General features: G+C 37.7%; 1 protein-coding gene across 17 annotated transcripts in view; it reads left to right on the top strand.

Moving 5' to 3' along the window:
* Positions 1 to 27,584, top strand: part of Epb41 (erythrocyte membrane protein band 4.1) — a 132,975-nt gene that overhangs the window by 72,996 nt on the left and 32,395 nt on the right. For 7 of the 17 annotated variants that reach the window (XM_090335419.1, XM_090335416.1, XM_090335428.1 and 4 more), the window contains exons 12-14: positions 3,803 to 3,981; positions 8,963 to 9,025; positions 15,346 to 15,522. In XM_090335419.1, the coding sequence (XP_090191545.1) occupies positions 3,803 to 3,981; positions 8,963 to 9,025; positions 15,346 to 15,522 (419 nt within the window). Of the gene's footprint in view, positions 1 to 3,802; positions 3,982 to 7,503; positions 7,561 to 7,719; positions 7,762 to 8,962; positions 9,026 to 15,345; positions 15,523 to 19,247; positions 19,284 to 19,675; positions 20,660 to 27,584 lie in introns of those variants that run through there. The other 10 variants (XM_090335422.1, XM_090335420.1, XM_090335427.1 and 7 more) reach the window with 8 other exon arrangements.

The raw sequence follows: 27,584 nt of genomic DNA, 5'->3' as shown, positions 1-27,584 counted from the left end.
TGCCTGGCAGGATTGAATTAATTCTTTGAGAGGAGGTGTGAATACACATGTATAATGATACTTTAACACAACTGTGAGCAAAATATTTTGTCACATCGCTGGGTTTTGTTAGCTTTGGTCTGCCATCTGCCATTCTTACATTGACTGGCTTAGGGGCACCCATAGGAGGAAGGATTTGCAAGAGGCCACAGGATTTTCATTGAAAAATAAAGCATTTAAATTTGATAGGGAAGGGGGGGAAACCAAGATGGGTGGGGGGTGTGGGGGGGAGGGAAATGGGTACCAAGACATGTGAAAGGGTATCAATGTATGTGAATTAATGCACCTTTTATCTGGCAAATATCATGTAACCATTTTACTAATTACAATAAAATTTAAAAAAAAGAAAAATAAAGCATTTTTAAAATTCCTGTTATTTTCCTAAATATCTTCTTGGAACTTGTTTGTTTCATTGGTGATCATTACAGGATACGTTTTTCTTTTTTTAAATTGGTGGTATGTGAATATTAGTTGTGAATTTTACTTTTATAGTTTGCTCTGTTGTAAGGAATTTTTTTGTTTTACTCAAGTTTTTATAGCATCTAAAATTTAAATGCACTAGAACAAATTATGTTCAGTGTAGTTAGTTAAAAAGGAAGGAAAGAGTGTAATGTAAATTGTGAAGACTTCCATGAAGAATAATTAAGTCTCAGTAAAGAATGGGTAGTCTTCTATTATTTAATCATGTTGGAAAAACAACTTCATTCCTAGACAGTGTCAGATAAGTAAGATTTTACCATGAAGTATGAAAAACATAAGTGCTATCTGAGGGCTGGGAATTTGTTTTGTTTTGGTGATAGAACCCAAGACCTCCTCTCCTGCATGCTAGGCAAGCACTGTACTTTTGAGCCACATCCCTAACCCCTCAAAGATTATTTTGCAGTAAGTTCATCTAAAACTTAATGCCAAATAGCTCAAATCCAAACAACTATTAATTTTGTGAAAAGTTAGAATTTTTATTATCAGTCTATATTCTTCTTCTCTGAGCCTATATTGTGAATTGTTTATTCTCTGTGACAGTCTATAGTCTTAAATCAAGGTTTGTCAGTTCAGTAAACGGGGCTTTTATGCACTAGATGTCAATACCACTAGATGTCTCTCCATTTATAACAATCAAAAATGTTTTCAGACATTTACAGATATTCTCTGGAGGTAAAATAATCCAGAGCTGAGAACCACTTTTCTAAATATTTCAAAGAATAGAAGCTATAATACATTGATAAGACTTTGAGGGTAGGTAGGACAGAACTCCAAACGTGGTTATATTTTGCTTTTAGGATGGAAGGTCAAAGAATTACTTTTTTTGGTTAAAAAAAAGGGCATGGGCTCTGTCTCTGAGCCACTTTGTGCTCAAAGATAGCACTCTACCGCTTGAGCCACAGGGCTGCTTCTTTGAGTAGTTAATTGGAGATAAGAGTCTCATGGGGACTTTTCTGCCCAGCGAACAGTGATGCTCAGATCTCAGCCTCCTGAGTAGCTAGAATTACGGGCATGAGCCATCAGTGTCCATCAGGAAGGTCCAAGATTTTGAATTCTTATCTATCTATCTATCTATCTATCTATCTATCTATCTATCTATCTATCTATCTGTCTATCTGTCTATCTATCATGTGTGTGTGTGTGTGTGTGGGTGTGGGTGTGTGTATATACACCAGTACCAAGGCTTGAACTCAAGAGCCTCATACTCTTGCTCAGAGCTCCTTTGCTCACAGCTGGCTATCATTTGAGCTATTATTCTTCCACTTGTGACTTTTTGCTTGTTAATTGGAGATAAGATTTTCACTGATTTGTCTCCCCAAATTGGCTGTGAGTCATGATCCTCAGATCTTAGTCTCTTGAGTAGCTTGTATTATAGACATGAGCCAGTGGAGCCTGGCTTCATATTATTTTAGACAAATGATTTATGATGAGAAAGGAAAACAGATGGCTCTAAGATTTCCCCTGGGGCCAGGAGTTTGGCCTAGTGGTAGAGTGCTTGCCTAGTATACACAAAGACCCGGTTCAATTCTTTGGTACCACATATATAGAAAAGCCAGAGATGGTGCTGTGGCTCAAGTGGTAGAGTACTAGCCTTGAGTTTCCCAAGGACAGTGCCCAGACCCTGAGTTCAAGGCCCAGGATTGGCAAAAAAAAAAAAATTTCCCTAGACAAGCATCAAAAAGTAGTACATGTCTTAACAGAAGAGTCATTTATCAAGCTGTTTTGTAATCATTCCAAGGAGACTCACAGGAAAAAAAATCAGTTTTAAATCGTTTTTTCCTAGAATGTATTTTTAAATTCCTGAAACTACTGAAAATTGAATGTCTTTATCTCAGAAACACTTCATAAAATAATGTAGACTTGATTACTCCTTTTTTACCTCCATAGACTAAATGATAGATTCTTGAAACTAATAAATTACAAGATAGATTAACACAGAGCTCGGGAGTGTGACCTAGTGGTAGAGTGCTTGCCTAGCATGCACGAAGCCCTGGGTTCGATTCCTTGGTACCACATACACAGAAAAAGCTGGAGGTAGTACTGTGGCTCAAGTGATAAGGTGCTGGCCTTAAGAAAGTCCAAGGACAGTGCTCAGGCCCTGAGTTCCAGCCCCAGGACTGGTAATTTAAAAAATAATTAAGAGATTAATACATTTTCAGATTTTTCTTACTTTGATCTTTTTTTTTTTTTTTTTTTTTTTTTTTTTTTTTTTTTTTTTTTTTGCCAGTCCTGGGCTTGAGCTCAGGGCCTGAGCACTGTCCTTGGACTTTCTCAAGGCTAGAGCTCTACCACTTGAGCCTCAGCACCACTTCTGGCTTTTTTCTATATATGTGGTACCAAGGAATCGAACCCGGGTCTTCCTGCATGCTAGGCAAGCACTTTAACTCCTAGGCCAAACTCCTGGCCCTACTTTGATCTTTTCTTCCATGAAATTAGCATTTGTGCACATCATAAACAAATCTCAGCTTTTCTTTTCCTTTTTGTTTTGTTGATCGTGGGGCTTGAACTCTGGGCCTGAGCATTGTCCCTGAACTCTTCAGGTCAAGACTACTGTCCTACCTCTTTAACTATAGCACCACTTTGGGTTTTCTATTGGTTAATTGAAGATAAGAGTTTGGGCTAGTGGTAGAGTGCTTGCCTCGCATGCATGAAGACCCGGGTTCGATTCCTCAGAACCACATACATAAAAAGAAAAAAAGCCAGAAGTGGTACTGAGGCTCAAGTGGTAGAGTTCTAGCCTCGAGAAAGTCCATGGACAGGACTTAGCTCAGGCCCTGAGCTCAAGCCCGGGACTGGAAAAAAAGAAAAAAAAAAAGAGTCTCACAGACTTTAGTGCCCAGGCTGGCTTTGAACTGTAATCCTCAGCTTCCTGAGTAGCTAGGATTACAAGCATAAGCCACTGTGCCCAGCAAATGTTAGCTTTTCTTTCAAAGTTACCCATTGCCCTCGGTTGCCCAGAAAGGAACTGATTTTTTTCCTTTTTTTTGGTTGTGGGGCTTGAACTCTGAGCCCTGGGTGCTGTCCCTGGGCCCTTTAGCTCAAACTAATGCTCTACTACTTGAGCCACAGCACCACTTTCAGTTTTCTGATAGTTAATTGGAGATAAGAGTCTCATAGACTTTTCATGCCTAGGCTGGCTTTGAACCGAGATCCTCAGATCTCATCTTCCTGAGTTGCTAGGATTGCAAGCATGAACCCTTGGTACCCAGCTTCCTGGTGATTTTTACAGTTGTTTAGTGGTTCTTGTCTTTACTTATTCTTCTCTATTCTCTTTTGTATCAAGCAGCAGCTGCTGATTCAACAGACCGAAGTCCCCGACCCACCTCTGCCCCAGCTATTGCTCAGAGTCAGGTGACAGAAGGCATTGTACCAGGAGCATCTGTCAAAAAAACACAGAAGGAAACTGAAGTGAAAGACGAGCCACCTGAGCAAGCCGAGCCAGAGCCCTCTGAGGCATGGAAGGTATATCTTAAAGTCCACAGATATAGCCAATTCATGTTCTGGTCTCAAGCTCTTAACCTCCTGACAAGGAAGGTTTTCAAAGTAACCAAGTATTATAGAATCTCAACAAAGTTATTTCTTTCCAAAGCAGTTTCTTTAAACCTATAAAATATTTTTGTAGAATTTTGTCCTAAAGACTATAAGCTGTAGCCGGGCACTGTGGCTCACACCTGTAATCCTAGTACTCAGGAGGCTGAGATCTGAGGATCAAGGTTCAAAGCCAGCCCAGGCACGAAAGAACCTGAGACTCTGATCTCCAATTAACCTCTATAAAGTGGGAAGTGCGGCTGTGGCTCCAGGGGTAGGGTGATAGCCTTGAGCTGAAGAGCTCAGGGACAGAGCCCAGGCTGAGTTCAAGCCCCATGACCCCCCATCCCCCAAAAAAGACTACAAGCTGTCTATTCAAAAAGTTTTCAGATGACCCATACCTAGAAAAACAGGCTTTCAAACACACACCAACAAGATTGCTTTTTAAAATAATTTCCAGTCATTCAGAAAGAATTTCCAGGTTGCTTAAGATTCAGCCTATTATTGTGATTAAGCCAAAACTTGATTTCCTAAAGTGAACAGAAGCGTTGTTCACAATTGTTACAATTGTTTCAATTGTAAGTAGCTTTGCAAGGAGTTCTGTTTCATAGGAGGTTATGCTGCTCAATTGTTTATTACTCTTCGTGAATTGGAGTCATAGTCATGTATTAAGTTGAAATCAACAGATTTCCCTAAAAGTAACAATAATAGGCTGATCTTTTTTTTTCCCATGGGGTGGGGGCAGTCCTGGGGCTTGAACCCAGGGCCTGAGCATGGTCTGTGGGCTTTTTTCTCAAGGATAGAGCTCTACCACTTGAGCCACAGCACCACCACTTCTGGCCTTTTTCTATGTATGTGGCACTGAGGAATTGAACTCGGGTCTTCGTGCATGCTAGGCAAGCACTCTACCACCAGGCCAGACTCCTGGCCCATGGGCTGATCTATTGTAATATATAAGTATAAATAAATATATAAATAAAAAATATATTTTTTTTTCCTGGTACCAGAGTTTGAACTCTTTCCCACCTGGCTTTCTTGCCTATGATTGGTGCTCCCACTTGATCTCCAGCTGAACTTCTTGCTAGTTATTGTGGAGATGAGATCTCTCTCAAACTTTTCTGCTCAGGCTAGGTTTTTTTTTTTTTTTTTTTTTTTTTTGCTAGTTCTGGGGACTGAACTCAGGGCCTGAGCATTGTCCTTGGGCTTTCCTCAAGGCTAGTGCTCTGCCACTTGAGCCACAGCACTACTTCTGGATTTTCTATGTATGTGGTACCAAGGAATTGAATCTGGGTCTTCGTGCATGCTAGGCAAGCACTCTACCATTAGGCCAAACTCCCGGCCCCTCAGGCTAGTTTTGAACTATGATCCTCTTGATCTCAACCTGCTGAATGTCTAGAATTACAGCCATGAGCCTCCAGCACCTGGCTGAGATGATCTTTAAATGTTTATGTTTGCGGATATATATATATATATACATATATACATATATATATGTATATATATACATATATATACACATTTTTTTTGTGTGTGGTGGTAGTGAGGCTTGAGCTTAGGGTCTTATGTACTTGCTTGTTTTTTTTGCTCAAGACTGGATCTACCACTTAAGCCATACCTCCTTTTCCTAAATGTTTATAAGCCTTTTAAATACATTTAAGTAATGATGTAGTTGAGGTGTTAGTTCAGGTTTATTAAAGTAAATACAAGTCTTACTGTTGTCAACAGGAATTATAAGATGCAATCATCTTAAGAATTTTGTTTTATTTTATTTTCTGTATTGTACCAGGGCCTGAACTCAGAGCCTTCTCTCACACTCAGCTTTTTTTGTGTATAGTGAACATTCTACCACTTGGGCCACATCTCCAGTGGAGTTTTTCGGTTAGTTAGAAAGTGTCTCATGGACTTTTCTGCTCCAGGTAGCTTCAAACCACAATCTTGAGATCTGGTCCCCTGAGTAGCTTAGACTATATGGAAGAACCACTAGCACTTAGCAAGAATTGCATTTTGACATGTTTCTTAAACTTCAGTAAGTGCTCTTACCTTGGCTTAATAGTATTCTTTTGGGAACCAGATGAATATATGTTTCCCTGTAGAACACTGAACAATCTGGCTCTGCTTTTTTGCTATATTTAAAAAACAAAAACTGCTGCTTCTGGATGTGCTTTATTTGACAGTACTGTGAAGTTTGGTATTATCTTACTTTTTTTTTTTCCCATTCAGTCCTACAGAAAGTAGTGTAATGTCGTTGTTCTCCCAGGTAATGCTGCTTACCAACCACATGTAGATGTCATTCTAGAAAGAATTTAATGCTACACAGTAATTGTTTCATCTCTTACACAGTTTATTTCCTGATTTTAAAATAACCAGTGCTTTAGGCAATTGTCATTCTTACTTTGTTTCCTCTTAATCGCCTGTTTTTTTTTTAAATTACTCTACTTTCTGTATATAAAATGACTATTACTAAAGGTATTTCATAGTTATAGAGTCAACTTTAGATATTTTTCCTGCAAATCTTGTTTTGCCAAAAATGTTGGTTCTATATCCCTAAGTGAAGACTGCTCGGTTGAATGTTGGAACAGAGGCTTGTGTGTGCTTATTTATGTCAACCCTGAAAGTAATCACATATGCCAGTTATGATTTGGATGGAGTTTATTTGGAGTTTCGTTGTGTAATAAACTGAAAATTGAAACTTCCTTCTTTAATGTATGGGCTAACAAAACCTTTTGAATTTACCTGTTTGGTGTCATATATTGTCTTTTTACATGTGTGTTTTAAACTACAACTTACCTATTTATTTCTATCATGTATCTTAAACATTGGTAACTTCCTTGGTAAATTTGTTTTAAGATATTATTTAATGTTCTTCAGAGTGAAAAAAAAGCAAAACAAAAACATATGACTATAGTATTAAAGAAGCATAACTTGCTTTTAGTTTAGTAGTTTTTTTTTGTTTGTTTGTTTGTATTTTGCCAGTCCTGGGCTTGAGATCAGGGCCTGAGCACTGTCCTTGGACTTTCTCAAGGCTAGAGCTCTACCACTTGAGCCTCAGCACCACTTCTGGCTTTTTTCTATATGTGGTACCGAAGAATCAAACCCGGGTTTTCATACATGCTAGGCAAGCACTTTAACCACTAGGCCAAACTCCTGGCCCAGTTTAGTAGTTTTTTTAATGAGGAAAAATGTTTTCTTAATCCATGGAAAGATCACCCTAGCTTTCTCTTATAATAATTTGAATGTCTGTTTTAACCTCTTCAGCCTTGGAAATGTGATAGGGAGCTACCACATCATTTCTAGGAATGCTATCTTTCCCTGGAACAGCCTCATAAGGCCTGCATCATGATGACAACTTAGCAACATATGTATCACCCCAGCTTAATGATGCAGCTTATTTGAACATCCTATGCATAGAAAACTATTAACTTAAAATGTGTTTACCACTTTATTTCTTAAATGTAGGTGGAAAAAACCCACATCGAGGTCACAGTACCTACCTCAAATGGTGACCAAACACAGGTTTGTGCCAACAAGTCCCTGTTGCTCTCCCCCTCAGTTTTTTCTTCTCCCCCACCCTTGTCCCCTCCATAAATTAATTATATGATGAAGTTTTTTAAAAAAACTTCAATGAGCCAATATTTTATCCTTTTTTTTCTTTTTTGAATTATGGCCAAACAGAAGCTTGCAGAAAAAACTGAAGATCTGATAAGAATGAGGAAGGTTAGCCATTTTTCACTTTCACAGAACTCCATTTCCATTTCACTCTCTCTGACTTACAGTGCATTAAAAGACAGTGGTCCATTCCTTTCATTGATTTCTCTTAATCAGGAATTACTTTGAAAGAGCAGGTATACATACACATATGTTTGTATCTGTGTGTGTATATATATATACATATATACCACAGAAATTAGAATAATAATAATTATAATGTAATATACTAATATCTTATACTGAAGAGCTTTTCAATAGGAAAATATCTTTTCTAATATACATTAGGCTCAAACTTGCCCTTTGCTTTCAAGCTTTGTAAGAACTATTTCATAATGACATCATATTCTTGGAATCATTGATGATATTCTATACACATTCCTCATAAAAACCATCATAGCAGCAAATCCCAGTGTTGTTAGTAACTAAGAGTTTGACTGCTGTGTGCCCCATTCTTTCGAACTACCAAGAGGGATGAGTCAGTTCTTACTGAACATATTTATTGGCTGATTAGAACTTTTTAATAAAAGATTTTAGAGATCTTGATTGCAATAGCACCATACAGAAAATGCCCCCCAAAAGCTCATGTGGCCTTTTTTTTTTTTGCCAGTCCTGGGTTTGAGCTCAGGGCCTGAGCACTGTCCTTGGACTTTCTCTAGGCTAGAGCTCTAGCACTTGAGCTTCAGCACCACTTCTGGCTTTTTTTTTTCTATGTATGTGGTACCGAGGAATCGAACCTGGATCTTCGTGCATGCTAGGCAAGCACTCTACCACTGGGCCAAACTCCCAGCCACCTTTTTTTTTTTTTTTTTTTTGGCTAATGGTTTTGAAGCATTCCCCTACACTATGATATAAGAAGTTTCATGACTTTTTGGAGTCATATATTAGGGTAACATTTAAATAGTTCAGTGTCAAAACTGAACATAAAATAGCTTATTACATAAGAAGCCAATGAAGCCAGGAGCACTGTCTATTTAAATAACATCATCACAGTCTTCCATTGTTCATAAACGAAGTCATCTGTTTTCTAGTGTAACCATGTTCTTTGTGTGTTCTTGTGGTTCTGTGACTGTCTCATGTTGGCATATGTTGCATTGCAGACATTTAATTTTAAGTATTTTTTTGATTTGCCAATTTGCAGTTTTCTCCCGCAAGAATAAAAATTTTAATTTTTTTATGCTTTTCTGTTTTTCCCCTTTCATTTTCACAGAAAAAGAGAGAGAGACTAGATGGTGAAAACATTTATATCAGACATAGCAATTTAATGTTGGAGGTTTGTATGAACTTGAAGCTTATTTCAGTTGGTTGCCTGGAACCTTCTGCATTCTTTGCTGATGACCTCCTTTTCTTCATCCTGTGCTGCCTTTGGGTTTGCATGTCATTGCATGAGAGAATTTTTTAGGTTTAAAATTTCTTTGCATGTTGATAAACATTATGACACGCAACTTTCTCACCTTCTGATTCTTTTTAATTTCCATTTATACTATCCCCCCCTCAAAAAATATATGATTGGGACTGTCTCTACTCCTGGTTCCATTGTTTTACCCCCTTGCCCAAAATTCTACATTACTGCTAAAGTTCTTGGATTTTTAGTTCAAAATGGATTTAAAATATTAAAGATTGCAGCATGTTACTGAAGTAAGGATGGGCAGAAAGAACGAAGTCTAACACTTAGTAAACAGTTCATTATAAAGTAGTTTTATTACAAAAACAAGCCTGTAAGCTGAGTTTTGATGGCTCATGCCTATAATTCTAGCTACCCAGGAGGCTGAGACGTGCCAGCCTGAGCAAGAAAGCCCTGAGACTCTTTATCTCCAATTAACTTCCAAAAAAAGCCAGAAGTAGAACTGAGGCTCAAATGGCAAAGTGCTAGCCTTGAGCAAAGAAGCTCAGGAGCAATACTCAGACCCTGAGTTCAAGACCTAGGACTCGTTCGTGTGCATACATGTGTACGCATATGCACGCACACATACACAAACACCTCTAGCTATGGAATTTTTATTTTAAATATGAGAAAGTTGGAGCTAAGAGAGGTTAAATAATTTTTCTATGCCCACAGAGCTAGTATATTGGAAAGCTAGGACTGAGGAAGTTATATAACTTTATTAAACTACAATTTTATACTTAGAAATAGTGTCATTATCTACTGTAAGAACTGTAAGATTATTTGTTGTTATATTCAGCATCAGTTAGTTTTTAAGCAGAACCATATTAGCGTAGTTTATCTCATCTTAAAGTATAAAACTAATGAGCAGATTAGGAAAATTCCATGAGGAAAAGAATATGGAAACTGTAATTATTGTATATGGAAAAAAAACTGAGAACAAGTTTATTTATTTATTTTTTATTTTATTTTATTTATTTATTTATTTTTTTTTTATTTTTTTTGCCAGTCCTGGGCTTGAGCTCAGGGCCTGAGCACTGTCCTTGGACTTTCTCAAGGCTAGAGCTCTACCACTTGAGCCTCAGCACCACTTCTGGCTTTTTTTTTTTCTATGTATGTGGTACTGAGGAATTGAACCCGGGTCTTCGTGCATGCTAGGCAAGCACTCTACCACTAGGCCAAACTCCCAGCCCCGAACAAGTTTATTTATATACCAGAAATACTTTTAGATAAAAGTCCATGATCAGATAGCTTACAGCTCTACTCAAGGCAGAGATATAAGAAAGGAGCATAAATTCTTGGGGATTCATCTTAACTGTCAAGGAAATTTAAAACATGGTTTTTGCCTTCAGAAAGCTTACAATGTGAAGAACTGAAGAGAAAAGAAACAATGTTCAGGTAAATAATAGCAATAACATCATTACAGGTTATTAGCATAATTTTGTAGGAAATAAATAGTATGGTTTGCTAACAAAGAACATTTACTACAAGTAAGATGGACAGAAAAGATCTCTCTGAAAAGATAACACTTTGAGACCTAAAAGATGAAAATAGATTAAATATGCTAAATATCATCAAACTATAAGTTTGAAAAAAACATAAAAAGTTGACCTTTCTCTATGGCCTCTAATAATTATTGAATATCATCACGCTTATTTTTTTCTGAAACATAGTATTGGCAAAAATAAAGATTTGAGTAACTGGGTATTTATAAAGTACCCAGTTGATAAAAGCAATAAAAAGTATGGGTATGACCCAGTAGGGGTATGACCAATATGTATCAAATCCATATTGTATGGTGGGCATAATACCAAGCATTTTATATATATTTGTGCTCTATAATGCAAATTTTTCTATGGTTGACTGTTTCACAATTGAAAACTGAATGATTCTGTCTTTGGAGCTTAGATAATATGAGTTGATCTTTTTTTTTTTTTTTTTTTTTTGCCAATCTTGGGGCTTGAATGCAGAGCCTGAGCACTGTCCTTGAGCATTCTCTAGACTAGCACTCTACCACTTGAGCCACAACTCTACTTCTAGCTTTTTCTGTGTATGTGGTACCAAAGAACCTAGGGCTTTGTACATGCTAGGCAAGCACTCTTCCCACTAAGCCAAGCTCCTGGCCTCTGAGTTTATCTTTACTCGGCTCTATAACATCTCCCAACTCTAGCCATATAACTGTCCTGACCAGTATGTCCTCAGTGCTCCCTTAGCTGGAACCTGCAGTACCAATCATATATTTATTACTTGTTTCACAAGGTGTGTTATGACTTCTGAGACTCACAAAGTTCCTGTGTGTGATGTGTTTTTCCCCCCTCTGGCATTTTACTGACAGCCACAAGAAGGGATGTCTAAATAAGTGTGTGTTTGAGAAATTAAAACTACTAACTGACTTTTGAGAATATTTTATATTTAATGAACTGTTTGATTTGATTGCTGCTAAATTATAAGATCATAAGCCTCAAAAGTTATTTAATCTGAACATAGCCCCAACAACTTGACTGATCATCATTCTGTAGTAATTGTAAAAGTGTTTCTCCATCTCACTACCAAGAAAGTTCTATCAAGTTATCTGTCACTCTAGCAGTTTTTTTTTTTTAAGCATTCCTTTTCCTACCCCCCATCCCAACTAACGCTTTGTTCTGGCACAAATAAGGTCGAGTTCATTTTTAGATATACCGCCTCCTCCTCCATCTCCCAGAGAGAACCTGTAGCAAATGTCTATGACAAGTTCTATTTGGAACAGGTCCCTTTGAGATCTTAATTTTACTCTGTGCCCCCACAGGTTTCCAACAAAGCCAGCTAAGAAGGATGGAGAAAACTTCCTTAGAAGCTACTGGTTTTATGGAAAAATTTGTTTTTCTCAGGTTTCAAACCAATTGAAAGCTAGGCAAAAGGAGATATACAAGGAACATATACAAAATCACGGCTCTCATATAAGAGGCTAACTCAAGAGAGCCATGATTTTATCACAGCACCATTTGCTTGGTTTTGTTTTGCTCCATTCACACTTTTTAACCTTCCCAGTTGTGGTGAGTTGTTCTTGGCACAAACAGATTTCATTTCAAGTCAGGGGCTGGGTCACAGGGCCTTACATGCCTGATGAGTCACAGTTGCTTAGGCCAACTCTAAGTCTTTAAACTTGTCTGTGCTTTTCTTTAGTAGTAAATACGCTTTCTTTGCTTTCAGATAAAACCTAATACAAACAAACTTGTTTCCTCTGGGTGAAGCCCATATTTATAAGACATGTTCATATTTTATCCCAACAAGCAAGAAATACCCTTATGAAGGAGAAAGCTATGTGGTTTCCATTTTGGGGTTAGTTTTCTCTTTGATCTCAAAGTAGATATATATGGATCAGTCTTGCAAAATAAAAAGACACTAGTAAGTAAATTTTCTCAAAATCATCTCCAGATTCATGCATCTCACTGGTTTTTTTTCTTACCCTATTTTTCTTGTTACTACTTTTGAAAAGTTTTATTTAGCTGAAATCTGTGTTGTGGTCAGAAAAACAAGACAAAACTTTTAAACAAAAAATTCCTAAATCTGATATAAATGAATCACTTTCCTCTTTTCTCCTCCCTCAAAATGAAGCTGTTTCTCACAAAACCAAAAAAAGAAAAACGGATCCCAAAATCCACACAGCATATTAGGAGATATATATAGCATTATGCTTTCCTTGGATACAGAACTGCCTTGATACATAGTAAACACAGACATTTTCTACAGTCCTTGGTGAAGGACTCCAAATATTATGATCTCAAGCTCTAAGTTTTGAGGGTTTTTTTTTTAATGTTGTTGGACAAAGAGCATTTGAGTCTTTGTCTACAAGTTTACCAGACTATTTTTGGCCAAGTATACTTTTTGAAAATTATTGTGTGTCTTTTTCCATACATCATAGTTTTTCTTTTCTTTTCCTTCCTTTTCTCTTATTTTCCTTCCTGCCAATCCTGGGGCTTGAACTCAGGACCTGGGCACTGTCCTTGGATACTTTTTGCTCAAGGCTAGTGCTCTGCCACTTGAGCCACAGCACTACTTCTGGCTTTTTCTGTGTATGTTGCCCAAGGAATCAAACCCAGGGCTTCGTGCATGCTAGGCAAGTATTCTTAGTATTTCTTGCCTGTGTTTTATTAAGCTTAGTTTTGATCACCCATCCCTAAACGATTCCTTTTAAGAGCTTGCCTCTATCTCTAGTTGACCAATATTCAAATCTGCCAGAACAGTTAGTTTACTTTAATTGATATCCAAAGCATTTGAGCTCTTGCTATCATATCCAATATATTGGTACTGGAGATAGAATCCAGGGCCTTGGGCATGCTAAGCAAATTCTCTACCACTGAGGTATAACCTCAGCTCCAGAAAGTCTCTGTTTTAAATTATACTAAGAAATGAGTAAAACTGTCTTCTGCCATACCACCCTGAATGTGCCTGATCTCGGAAACTAAGCAGGATTGAGACTGATTAGTACATGGATGGGAGAAATGAATAAAACTATTAGAATTTGGAAACAGAGGCTTTTACTTTGTGTAAATAATATTGACAAAGAAAAAAATCATTATGTTACATGACTCAAAATGATTCTCCCTTCCTACTGTCCCTGCCCCACCCCCAAGTTAATAACACTTGACTGTGGAGGCTGGAACTAGGAACTTTGCTAATAAATTCTATCAAGATGAAATACTGAGATCTGAAGGATCACAATTCAAAGGCAGCCCAGGCATAAAAGTCCACACAAGACTCTATCTCCAAAATAATCAGCAAAGAGTAGGAGTGGAGGTATGGCTCAAGTGATAGAGAAGCTAAGCAAGCCATCTAAGCAAACATGAGGCTCCGAGTTCAGATACACCCATGTCACAATTTTTATTTTCTTTTTGCCAGACCTGGGCTTTGAACTCAGAGCCTGAGCACTATCCTTGGGCTTTCTCAAGGCTAGAGCTCCTCCACTTGAGCCACAGCACCACTTCCGACTTTTTCTATGTAGGTGGTACCGAGGAATCAAACCCAGGTCTTTGTGCATGCTAGACAAGCACTCTACCACTAAGCCAAACTCCTGACCCAACAATAAAAATTTTTTCCTAAGAGCTATTCTTAGGTATCAAAAAGAAAAACTCTCCAGTTGTTAATTGAGTAACAAAACTATCTCCACTGAATACAGAGGGATAGTGTACTTCTGTTGCTCAACAAGGCATTCACAATAAATAGCCTGTAGTAGAAGTTGAAACCCTTCACCATACCTCTCATTCAATAGTTTCTCTGTCTCTCTCTGTCTCTCTCTCTGTCTCTCTCTCTGTCTCTCTCTGTCTCTCTCTCTGTCTCTCTGTCTCTCTCTCTCTCTCTCTCTCTCTCTCTCTCTCTCTCTCTCTCTCTGTCTCTCTCTCTCTCTGTCTCTCTCTCTCTCTGTCTCTCTCTCTCTCTTTCTCTCTCTTTCTCTCTCTTTCTCTCTCTCTCTCTGGCTTTGAACCTCATCCTCAGATCCCAGCCTCCTGTAGCTAGGATTACAGGCGCAAGCCACAGCCCCCTGGCCTCAGTAGTTTCTTTATCTGTCACTATTGTTATTCTCCTGAGCAGAGCCTAAATCAGATCTCTTTTTTTTTTTTTTTGGTCAGTCGTGGAGCTTGAACTCTGGGCTTGGGCACTGTCCCTGAGCTCTTCAGCTCAAGGCTAGCACTCTACCACTTGAACCACAGCACCACTTCCAGTTTTCTGATGATTAACTGGAGATAAGAGTCTCACCCTAGGCTGACTTTGAACTATGATCCTCAGACCTCAGCCTCCTGAGCAGCTAGGATTACAGGCATGAGCCAACAAGCACTTTCTCTAAATCAGTTGTTAGTCAAGCTGAGGCTAATTGAATTGTGCGATTACCTTCTTGAGATGAAGAGTTGGAGATCTGATTTTGTGTCATATTGGAAAAAAGTCATAAAATTAAGGAGTCACTCTTTATGAGTTATGTAACTGCTGAGAGCTGTTGGATTGTGTTGATTTACTGCTTCCAAGAAAAGCACTTTGTTTAAAAGAAGAAAAAGAAAAGAAACTAAGCAAATATACCATGTTGTATATTTACAGTTTAAATGCAATTTACAGATTAATAACATCTGTCCTGGATATGGTATGTTTTCTACCAGTGCCCAGTCTCTGATGAGTTGTACTTGATGTGTCTTTTTTCCCTAATTATTCATTATTTTATATCTTTGTCCTCTTGACTCTAGGATTTAGACAAGAGTCAAGAAGAGATCAGAAAACATCATGCCAGCATCAGTGAGCTGAAAAAGAACTTCATGGAGTCTGTACCAGAGCCACGGCCTAGCGAGTGGGATAAACGCTTATCTACACACTCACCCTTCCGAACTCTTAATGTCAATGGTCAGATCCCTACGGGAGAAGGAGTGAGTACTTTGTCTACATGGCTGGTTATGAAGAACAGAATGAATGTTTTTGTATCTTAATACCCTATATCTGAGAAAATAGTGAGAATTGATATTTTCTTTGGCCCCACTACAATTTATTGCAGTGCTACTTACTGTTTTTAAATTATGGAAGCAGCTAAGATCATTGTAGGACCCATTTAGAGTTACTAGTAGATGAGTAGGCTCTGAGAACTGGCGCTGCAGCTACATGCTCTGGCTAGTGTGTGTTTATAAAGTGACTATAAGCCAGTAAAGCTTTGTTTATGTTCAAAATGTGCCTTCCAGAAAGTTTGCTAAATTTAGTAAGGTCAAAACTGCAAAGGGACTAGCATTTTTTTTAGCTTTATTTGAAGATTTGTATGACTTAGAAATGTCTGGAATGGTTGCCCACGATTACATAAGATACTAAGGAAGTCCATAAGCCAGACAATGCAAAATATCAAGTATGAATGATGATATTTTAATTTAAGAAAAACAGCTGAAGGTTTAATTTTATCTTTAGTAATAGTATCAAACTTTTCAAAAGAAGTTTTTTTTTTAATATATATAAGATTGTCACAATTAGAAGAAGCCAGAAATACTTTTGGGGTCTGCACTTTTTTATTTATATTTTCTTAGGTTTTAGTAAGAATTTGTTTTAGGATAATAGGATTAGATTAGGAAGAAATGGAGAAGAGAGTTTTTCTCTAATGCAGGAAATGGGAGTTTAAGACTTCTGTTCCTTATTATTGTATCATTAACTATCTTTAAAATCCTATATCTAAGCCTGGCACTGATGGCTCACACTTATTATCCTAGCTACTCAAGAGGCTGAAATCTAAGGATCAAAGTTCAAAGTCAGCCTGGGCAGGAAAGTCAGAATGTTATCTCCAATTAACGACCAAAAATCTAGAAATGGAATTGTGGCTCAAGTGGTAGAGCACTAGCCTTGAACAAAAAAGCTCAGGGACAGTTTCAAGCCTAGGATACACACACACACACACACACACACACACACACACACCCTATACCTGAAATAAATGAATTTTTTAAATGAAAATATCTTAGAAGTTAGCTTCAATATATATCCAACAAGTTGTTAGCCAGTATAACATTGAATATTTATATAAATAATCACGACTCAATGAATGATTGTAGTGATTTTTAAATCGTATGCTTGTTTTAGTCCAAAACAAGAGCAACTGTAGTTAAGAAGTGTAAAGTGATGTCCTAACTAAAAACTATGGTTTAGTTAACCATATATACCTATAAATCCAGCTACTCAAGAAGCTGAAGCAAAAGAACAACTTGAGGGCTGGGAGTTTGGCCTAGTGGTAGAGTGCTTGCCTAGCATGCATGAAGACTGGGGTTCGATTCCTTAGTATCACATACTTAGAAAAAAGCCAGAAGTGGTGCTGAAGCTCAAGTGGTAGAGTTCTAACCTTGAGAAAAATCCAAGAACAGTCCTTAGGCCCTGAGCTTAAGCCCAGGACTGGCAAAAAAAAAAGAAAAGAAAAAGAAAAACTTGAGTCTAGGAGCTTAAGGCTGTACTGGATAACATAGTAAGATCCTAGCTTAAAAATGCAAAAAAGAAAAAGAAAATCAAGTGTCTGTAGCTTACATCTGCAGTCCCAGTTTTGGGGAGGCAGAGATCAAGGAGGATCATGGTGGGAAGCTAGCTTACGCAGAGGTTTCACAATCTCAGCTCAGCCAGTAGCTGGACATGGTGGTTTCATTCAAGTTACAGTGGAGGTTGTTGTTAAAAACATTGCTGTCCGGGCCACCTTAGACAAAAAAAGAACCCCTATCTCAAAAATAACCAGAGCATAAAGGCTAGAGGCATGACTAAGTGATAAAAATGAGTGCCTGTATAACACATGCAAAAGTCCTAGTTTTAAACCCCAGTGCTTCTACCAAAAAAGAAACCTTGGAGCTGGGCATGGTGGCTCACACCTGTAATCCTAGCTACTTGGGAGGCTGAGATCTGAGGACCACGGTTCAAAGCCAGCTCCGGCAATACAAATATACAAAACGAGAGACTCTTATGTCCAATTAATAACTAGAAAATGGGAAGTAGGGCTGTGGCTGAAGGGTAGGGTGGTTGTTTTGAGCTGAAGAGCTTAGGAACAGCACCCAGGCCAGAATTCAAGCCCCATGACAGGGCCCCCCCCCCAAAAAAAAAGAATGAAACCTAGGGTCTGGGTACCAGTTTCTCACACATGTAATCCTAAACTCCTCAAGAGGCTGAAATCTGAGGATCTTGATTCAAAGCCAGCCTGGGCAAGAAAAATTGTGAAACTCTTATCTCCAATTAACTACCAGAAAAATGGAAGTGATGCTGTGTCTCAAGATGGTAGGGTGCTAGCCTTGAGTAGAAGAGCTCAGAGACAGTGCCCAAGCCCTGAGTTCAAGCCCCATGACTCACAAAAGAAAAAAAGAAAAGAAAGAAAGAAAGAAACCTAAGTTTAAATTTTTTTCAAAATTTTTGGTAGAGTATCCAAGTATTATTTGCTATTTAGTTTCTGGAACTAGAGAAGGGGATTAAAAGGTAATTCACAAAGAAAACTTTTTATGTTTTACACATCATGATTAAAATTGGCTAACAATTCTCTGAGCAAAGTTAAAGGTGTTTCACAAGTGAGGCTAGAAAATACCTGAGTTAGTGAGCACCCACTGACCTCTCAACCTTCATTCACAATAGACATTAAATTTTGTGCTCTAAACTGAGGTCATGTGTCCTGCTTTATGGATGAGACCACCATTCCCAGCATCATATGATTTGTTTTCATATGTCCCTAGAAATAAGAAACATAAAGGTCAAATAGTAGTTGTGATTTGACTGAGAGGGTCTAGCTAATCAAAGCCTAACTGACTGACTTTGACCATGTCACTGGTCTTGTTGGGCCCATTGACAAGTGGATGGTCCGTAATTGTCCTTGCTAACTGTGAAGTGCTACAAGTGAAAATGTGGCTTGTTGCTGTCTCCCCTAGTAACCAACCCAAGCTGCAAATGATAACTGCATATTTTCTGCAAGTTCTGTTTTTGACTCTGCAAACTGATCAAAGATTTTTTTTAAAGCAGCTTGGTACTATCTTGAATGAGATTAGGTAACTCTTATTAATCTCCATTTCCAGAAAATGGGACTTTAAATAGAAATCCTTCAGAAATCATCTCAGGGATGGTTTGGGGAGTAGCAATGTCATTCTGTGAACTTTAAACGAATGGCATTGTATAAATTAGGTTAGATCTACAGGAAATACTTAAGTAATTTTATCTTTATGCTTACATATATTTGTCCCTCTAACTAAACAATGGAATACATAAGAATTATATTATGATTTATTTGTGTGGGGGGGGGGTCATGAGGCTGGAACTCAGCCTGAGCTCTTCAGCTCTAGGCTACTGCATTACCCCTGAGTCAAGCCCCACTTCCCGTTTTCTAGAGGTTAATTGGAGATAAGAGTCTCAAGTCCTTTTGTGCCTGGCCTGGCTTTGAACCTTGATCCTCAGATCTCAGCCTCCTGAGTAGCTAGGCTTATAGGTGTGAGCCACTGTGCTTGGCTATACTTTGATCTTTTATACTGTGATAATTCAACTTTTTGGCATATTGTTTTCTTTAATAATGATACTATTTCTGTTCTCTGGGGAATACCTCTTCCACCTTTAACAGCATTGTTGTTGCATTGCAAAGCAACTGAATTTTATATAATTTGTGTATGCCCAGGTGAAGAAAACCTCTGTTCTCCTCTCGGAAAAAAAGGTTGGTAGGCCAGAGGTAAACATGCTGTTACAACTTGTGCTTCTCACTCAGAGTTTGCTCTTGTCATGGCACCTAGCAGAGAATCCCCCAGAACTGAATCACAGCTGCTGAATAAGTTTCTTTTCTTTTGGCTACACTAGTTAATTCATGCCCACAGCCTTCTGGCCTAACTCGGTACAGTCTCACTGCTGCAGCATCAGCAGCTTTCAATTTGCTTATTTCGGCGCATGGCTGGTTGGAAAAGCTGCATGCAGATGTAAATATGTATTCAGAGAGAAAATGAATTTAATTATACCCTATTCTTTTTATGTTGTCTTTCTCCTCCCACTTTATTTTAAAAATTCATTATAATTTTGCATCCTTTCTTTTTCTTTTTTCTTTTTGCTGACCAGTCCCCTAGCTACTTTCTCCCTGATACATATCACTTAGGGGTGTGCAAAGAACCAGTATTGAACTTCCAAACTGATCAGAGAAGGCTAGCTCAACTGAGAGAACTTAGAGCCAAGTTTTTCCTTTCCTAGATAGCATCTGTCTTCACTATGGATAGCAGAGTACAGCAATTGCTGGGAGAGAACAATGCTTAATTGGACATTTGCGGGGGAAACGTCCCTTAAAAATTGCCAAGTAATATATAAACCTCCATAATTATATTATTTCTAATCATGATTCAGAGATCTCATGGAGGGCAACATTTTACTTTTTTTCCTTCTCTTCCCTCCCTTGAGGGTGAACTCTGGAGGCATATTATAAAATTCTCAGTTTCTATTTTTACAATATCTAAAATAGATAAGATGAAGACTTTCACTCCCTTGACCAAAATCTAGCTATCACACTGAATTATGGCATTTGAAAAGTCTATATAAAGAGATATGAGGATTACTTTTTACATTTTGGCATTCTTTTTGTAGTAAAAGTAACTTTTCAGTGGCAAGAAGAATGCTTCATTATTGGCACTGTCCAATTTGTTAATTATTGGCAATACCAAGGCAATAAAAAATGACCCAAAATGCATATGTGAAAAAAATCATATGTAAATGATGATGGCTAATGATTCCATAAACTTCCCAGAGTTCTAATATTCATTTGTTCAAAAACATGTATGTTGAACACCTTACTGTGTTTTAAAACTTTAGAGTAAGTTGCCAAAGTAAAGTAAGGCCAAAATAAAATGTCCAAAAGATCTTTCTAAACCCTTTGCACATCCCCAAGTATCATTTCTGAGCATTTTCCATCTGTCATTTTGTTCATCTTTCTCTGTCTTTCTTGATCTTCTATCGTGAAAGCAGACACAGGAACGTGCTCTGTTAGTACAGGATGAAGAGAAAATTAAAAGGCAAGAGAGACCTTCTGAGAGAGCCTTGTCCCAGCAAGAAAATGAAGAAATTCTTCCCAAGGTTTCTATTCCAATCCCTGAGGATCACAAGTCTCTCAAAAAGTGCCACCTCTACCCTAGTACTTTTCCATCTCCTCGTATTCCTTTCATGATGTCTTTTCTTGTGGTCCTTGCCTTGGCGGTTTGGTGGTTGATCTTTCTGTGATCGGAAAACAGGGTGCTCATCTGGATGTCAAGACTTAAAACCACTGAACTTTGTCCTTGGCTTTAAATGTATTATTGTGATGTCTCTGATCTTATTGGTTTATTGTAGTAGGGGGGCTCTTATGATTATTTTTCTGTCAATAAAATGTCACTCTTTATAGAGTATGCATTATGAAGTAAAAGAAGTAGTGATGGATTGTCCAAGCCAGCTTTTCTGCTCCAAAGTCTGACAAGTGTAGAGCAATCAGAGTTAAGCATAAAGCAAGTTGGTACTTTCCCTAAAGCTCTTACTCTCTTAACTGCATGTTCTGTTTTCTGTGATTCTGTTCTTCTCTTCAGAATCTCATACAAACCAGGATGCTCTCTAAAAACATTTGATGGGCTATTTGCTTAGTCTTATGTAGTTGTTTATGTGGCATGGGCACCACAGTTAAAGAATTCAACTCACTAACCTTTCAAAAGCCTTAAAAATGACAAAATTTAATCAACAAACCTATAACCACTCCTCTTCTTAGACTATCAAACTTGTATATAGAAAAGTGTTTTCTGGAAAAGTGCTTTTTACATCTGTGGCCTTTTTATGAATATTTCTGAGCTGTGCAGCAGTAGATGACCATCTTCCTGGTGTATAGAAAAGATTGGCAAAGGTTAAATGTCATCATAAATAGGAGTGTTGATTTGGTTTAAGGAAAATGGTGCTGGTGTCCCTTGGCCTCCAGCCAGGGCTGAATTTTTCAGACTACTCTCTCTTTAAAACTCTTGGGATACAGATTTATTCAAGATCTGTACATAAACACTATTCTCTGGATTAAAATTGTATTACTTTTTTATAGCTTAAGCAACTGTATTGCTAAGAGCAATATTAGCCATTATAATAAGGTTATACTATACAGTGGTAATACTTCCGTTTTCTTGAATACTTCTGACCTGTTTGTTTTTGAACTTGTGTTGAAATCAATTGTTTTCGATCAGTGGCCTTGTGACTAAAATCCTCTTGTAACAAGTACAAGTCCTTGGTTTGCATGTTGTAAGGCTTCCCTGAAGTAAATATGAGCACTCTCTCTTCAGAATACAACTCGGATGCCTAACCTGTTCAGTTTTCTTTTACCCTAACATTAAAGAAACCTTGCATGTAGCTTGCTTTTTATGGCACTTGAATGTACCAATCCGGATGATTTGGCTAATATTTCAAATATTTGTTTTGAACTCTTAGTTTATAGTGTTACCAAACTGTGTTACTTATAAAGTCTTTCTAGTCGGTGAAACTTCAAAACAAGACTTTTTGTTCCTAAGAAGATGACCTCAGAGAAAACGTGAGGGGAAAAGAGAGAGAGAGAGGGATGGGTAAAGGAAGAAAAATAAGGAGAGGACAGAAAAACTAAGAGTCTCTCATGTCCTTCATGTACTATTTTGTTCTGTTGTCTCAGTAGACATGTAGATGTAAATCTGTGATATTTCTTAAAAACTGCTACTTTGTCATTATAGGCTTTTCCACAAAAAAAAAAAAAAACAGAGTGGATGAGAGGAATAAGCAAGGACCAGGTTAGATTTTTAAAAAAATCTGGTGTGCATGTAGTTTGTGTATCTTTCATGTCATGCGCTATGTTATATTTATAACAAATATTTTGTAAATAAGCATATTTACCAATTCACTCTTAATTAAAAAAGAGAGATCTCACATCCACCTGAAATACCGCAAGGGAATTTTCAGTGCAGAAGTTGATCAACATAAGTATGCCCATTCATCTGTGAAATAGAAACATAAGCTTTACTTAGAGAAGTAACAAATGAAACTGTAGCATTGGTTGTTATTTTATGTCTTTTTAAAAAGGAATCAAAAAAAAAACAATCTTAGAGTTTTACTGATACTTTTATACTGTTTCAGATTATACTTCCTGAAGTTCTTGTTTTCATCCTTGTATACAGCTTTTTATTAATTATTATAAACTGCACCCTGGATTTTGTTTACTTTTGTATTGGAGTTATTTCAAGTCTATTTAAAGTGCAGTGTGAGCCAGTGATAGTTTTCAGTTTTATAAAATGTAGCATGTCCTCAGAGATCTTTATTGACAGTCAAAAAATGGTTTTGAGAATGCGCTTGTATTGAATGATGCTGACTGACTTAGGCTCAAAAGATACACCCATCACAGTTATCAGAGGGAAAGTATTGCACATTCCAGCTTTGTATTACTGAAAATTAATGCTGCCAATATTTGAAACATGAAGCTACAACTAGCATTTGTTTCTTTCTCGCATTTCATTCTGTTATCAATACCGGAGGCATATTCAAATAACTATGTGTTAGCTTTACTCTGGTTCAGCTGCTTAGTGGCAGGTTGATAATATTAAAACAACTTAGACTTAAGACCAGAGTAAAGTTTTGGATCTTTGCTTTTGTTTCCCCATTAACTATTTCCAGTGAGACTGAGAAGTTCATGTAACTTTTGGTGCCCATATTTCCACTTAATAATATGGAGACAAACCTACCTCTAAGAATCAATCTGTAGTCTGGTTCAGGAATCAGAGGCTCTGTTTGTTCAGCTCTTGGTCTCTGAAAATGTGGAATAAGGAAAACATAGAAACATAGTAACATCTTGGGATTTTTTTTTAATTTGAAACCAAGCAGTTCCATCTGTTCTTAATTGTGTTTTACCAAGATTTAAAACTACTAAAGTGATTGGGCCCCAGTGGCTTATACCTGTAATCCTAGCTACTTAAGGAGACTGAGATTTGAGAATCTCAGTTCAAGGCAGCCTGGGCAAGAAAAATCTGTGAGGCTTATCTCCCATTAACCACCAGAAAACCAAAAGTAGAGCTGTGGCTCAAAGTGATAGAGCTCTAACCTTGAGCAAAGAGAGCTCAGGGATACCACCCAGGCCTTGAGTTCAAGCCCCACAACTGACAAGGGGGAAATCAAACCTACTAAAATTAAAGTGTCTTTCCAAATTTATCCAATTCTTAATAAATCAATCATTATCCAAATAGTGTAAGTGGAATATATTGAGAATAACCCTAGCATCTATATTTTAATATTTTATATGTGCTAACCCTTCACAGACATTGATTCCATGTGCATGGGTCTGTTTTACTATTAGTTTAAAACTTCTATAAAAATTTTAAAGAGGCAAGATTCTGATTCTGTTGACAAAGAAAAATCATAGGCTTAGATTCCCAGTTGTTATTCTAAAATCTAAACATTTCTTTTAAATATTATGACAAATTTTGTTCTGTGAGTTCCCTAGATATAAGCCAGTTCACTTTTTCTTCCTTTCCTAAGATAGATAGATAGAGATACATAGATAGATAGATAATTTTTCTTATTAGATACATTAGACATTAGTGGTTGAGAGGTAGTTTTTAGGAAGAATTGACAACAAAAATTTATACAAAAAAATTTTCCTTTTTACAAAAGGAAAATAGAAAAGGCAAAAAGTACTGTGAAATACATTCTCATTGTTTCTCCCTCATGTTTTTTGTTCTTGTTTTTGTCAGTCCTGGGGCTTGAACCCAGGGCTTGAATACTGTCCTTGGGCTTTCTCAAAGTTGGGACTCTGCCACTTGAGCTGCAGCACCACTTCTGACTTTTTCTGTGTATGTGGTACCAAGGAATTGAACCCAGGGCTTTGTGCATGCTGGCCTTTCCTCATGCTCCTCTTAACAGAAATGAGAACCCCAAACTTCTTTACTGCTTTTTACACATTATTTTTTTGTTAGTTTGTTTGTTTATTTATTTGCTTGAGCTCAGGGCCTGAGCACTGTCCTTAGACTTTCTCAAAGCTAGAGCTCTACCACTTGAGCCTCAACACTATTTCCAGCTTTTGTGGTATGGAGGAATGGAACCCGGGTCCTTGTGTATGCTAGGCAAGCACTCTACTACTAGGCCAAACTCCCAGCCCAAAATTTTTATTTTTAAAAAAACACCCACACTATCCCTGTTGTTTATAATTTTAGTAGTCCAGACTGAGACAACTCCTTATTCTCTGTTGCCTGGTATGGGCATTGCCATACCTGCCTCCTCTATTAATATGCCTGTTATCACATCTGATGCTGTTACCCCTTTGTGCCTTAGGATCTCCATTTCACTCTAGCAGAACAGGACACACAAAGAAGCACATGGGTGCCAGTTTGAAACGGGTATCTCAAATGGTTAAGTTGTGGTAGACACTGTACATATGTTACAATGACAGAGTACCTGTCTAGCAAATGTAAGCCCCAGAACTTCCCTCCCCCCAACTCCCCCCCCCCAAAAAAAAAAGTTGTGGTGAGTTAGCACTAGATTAGAAGAGGAAGAACAAGCTGAGCCTAATGGCTCATACCTGTAATTCTGGCTACTCAGTAGGCTAAGATCTGAGGACTGAAGTTCAAAGCTAGCCAGAGCAAGAAAGTCCATGACATGCTTATCTTCAGTTAAGTACCAGAGAAGCTATAACTGTGGCTCAAGGAGTCGAGTGCTAGACTTGAGTAAAAAAACTCAGGGACAGTGTCCAGGCCATGAGTTCAAGCCCCAGGACTGGACTAGCACAAAAAAGAAAGGAAGCCCTAGGGGTGGGAGGGGGAAGGAAAGTCGGAGAAAAACATGGGAAGGGGTAATAATGTTCAAGAAGTAACATACCCACTACCTGATGAATTTAACTGCAATCCCTCTGTACACCGCCCTATTAATAAAATAAATATTTTTAATAAACAGAAGCCCCTCTATGCATCACCCTGACAATAAATTTTTTAAAAAAAAGGAAGGAAAGAAGGGAGGAAGGAAGGAAGGGGACAAAAAAGGTGACTATGGTCAACAATTGTAAATTCATGGAGGGCTTTATTTAGTAAAAATAAATAGAAGAGTGAAACTCCTATCATACTAAAAAGAGAAAACAAAGAGAAAGTAGTTTATTATTCCTAGCAACTAGAAATGGACTAGAAATCTAAATAACTTTAATAATAGCCTAACTGAATGTATAAATGGTATCTCATTGAAAAATGTGCTTTAGAAATGCTTTGCTTATGAACTGAGAGTGCCAATTTTTTAAGGGGGCAGTATATTTCCTCCCCCATTCCCCCCCAGACCTGGGGCTTAAACTCAGGGCCTATGCCTCTTTTGCTCAATGCTAGTACATTTCCACTTGAGTCACAGCACCACTTCTACCTTTTCCTCTGTGTGTGGTACCAAGGAATTGAACCCAGGGCTTGCATGCTAGGCAAGCACTCTACCACTAGGCTACACTCCTGGCCCTATACTTCCCTTTAATATAGTCAGACTCCTATTGTGGTTAAATAATTGAATTTATCTGGTATTTTGAAGATTAAAAGGAGAAGACAGAGTCTCAGCTCTGTGTTCTCAGAGCAACAAAGGTAGTTTATCCCTCATTTTTTTGTCTTATTTATCCATGTAAAGAAGAATCTTCAGGGCAGGGGTTTGCTCAGAATGAGTGTACATAACAGCATTCATGAAGCCCTGGGTTCAATCACAAGCACTGTAGAGACCATTCTGATCAGATCCTGTCTCAACAAAACACAAAAAAAGAATAAAGGGGAAAACATTATATGCTACTATGCATCCATTTTTTTTTCAGTTTTTTATGTATTCAGTGTCCACAAACTGCAGTGTACAGGGTCACTAGCTCCCTCTCCATCCTTCTCCGCCTCCCACCCCCGGCCCCTGCAGTCTCTCTACAGTGCTTGTGATTGAACCCAGGGCTTCATGAATGCTGTTATGTACACTAGAATTTTAGAATTAAATAAAATCCTAATCTAAATCTGTATCCCAGAGTATGGCCTCTCTGTAAAATATTGTTTAAAGACCATGTAGAGACTGGTTTGATGGCCTGTGCTCAAATATCTCCCAAAGTATACCATGCCTTTGCATAGCTCAGAGTTCATAGTTTTATAGCCCTAGAAACTTCTTGTAGCCTAGAAACTGTTGACAAGATGGTATGAGTCTTATGTTTTGATGAGCCATATTACCAGAGCCTGAATTCTGAATTTGCTTTCCCTCTCCAACAATCTGATAAACCTGACATATTTGAGTAGCTCCCAAGTGATTTGACTTATAACAATGTGCTTTGATAAAACTATAGACATTAGTTGGGTGTCATTGGCTCATTCCTGATATCCTAGCTACTCAGGAGGCTGAGATCTGAGGATCATGGTTAGAAGCCAGTCCAGGCAGGAAAGTCTGTGAAACTCTTATATCCAATAAACTACTCAAAAAGCTGGAAGTGATGCCTTGGCTTAAGTAGTAGGGTGCTGTAAGCAAAAGAAAGGCCTTTTGCTCAGAGACAGTACTCAGGCCCAGAATTCAAGCCCCATGACTGGCAAAGAAAAAAAAAGTAGACATTACTTTCTGTTTAATATTGTTATAGTTGAATTTTCCACCAGAAAATGTGATATTGAAATTTTGAAATGTGTCTTTAAGTTGTGCCTATCTCCTCAAAATGGTGAGAAAGGCTTTGAGTTTGTTCATCTTTGCTATCTCAATCACCATGTTGCCTTTTTTTTTAAGAATTTATTAATGTTGATTTTTACATCATATTTTAAATGACAAGTTTAACAAACAAGTGTTCAAGGAGGGAATCTCTATTTACAATCACTGGGACTTAGTATTTAGAACTTAAAATTAGGCTAAGGGTTTGTATGTCATAGAAACATACTAATTTATGAAATAAAACATTATGTCTATAGAGTCATAGGTTTTTATGTCTAAATAGTTATGTTTATAGTATTTTTTTGCCAGTCTTAAGGTTTGAACTCAGTGCCTGTGCACTATCCTTGGG

This window comes from Megascapheus bottae, chromosome 6 (assembly GCF_031878675.1).
Source record: "Megascapheus bottae isolate mThoBot1 chromosome 6, mThoBot2.hap1, whole genome shotgun sequence".
Lineage (NCBI taxonomy): Eukaryota > Metazoa > Chordata > Mammalia > Rodentia > Geomyidae > Megascapheus > Megascapheus bottae.
The sequence above is the reverse complement of the archived record's forward strand: the minus strand, read 5'-3'. Positions and strand labels throughout refer to the sequence as shown.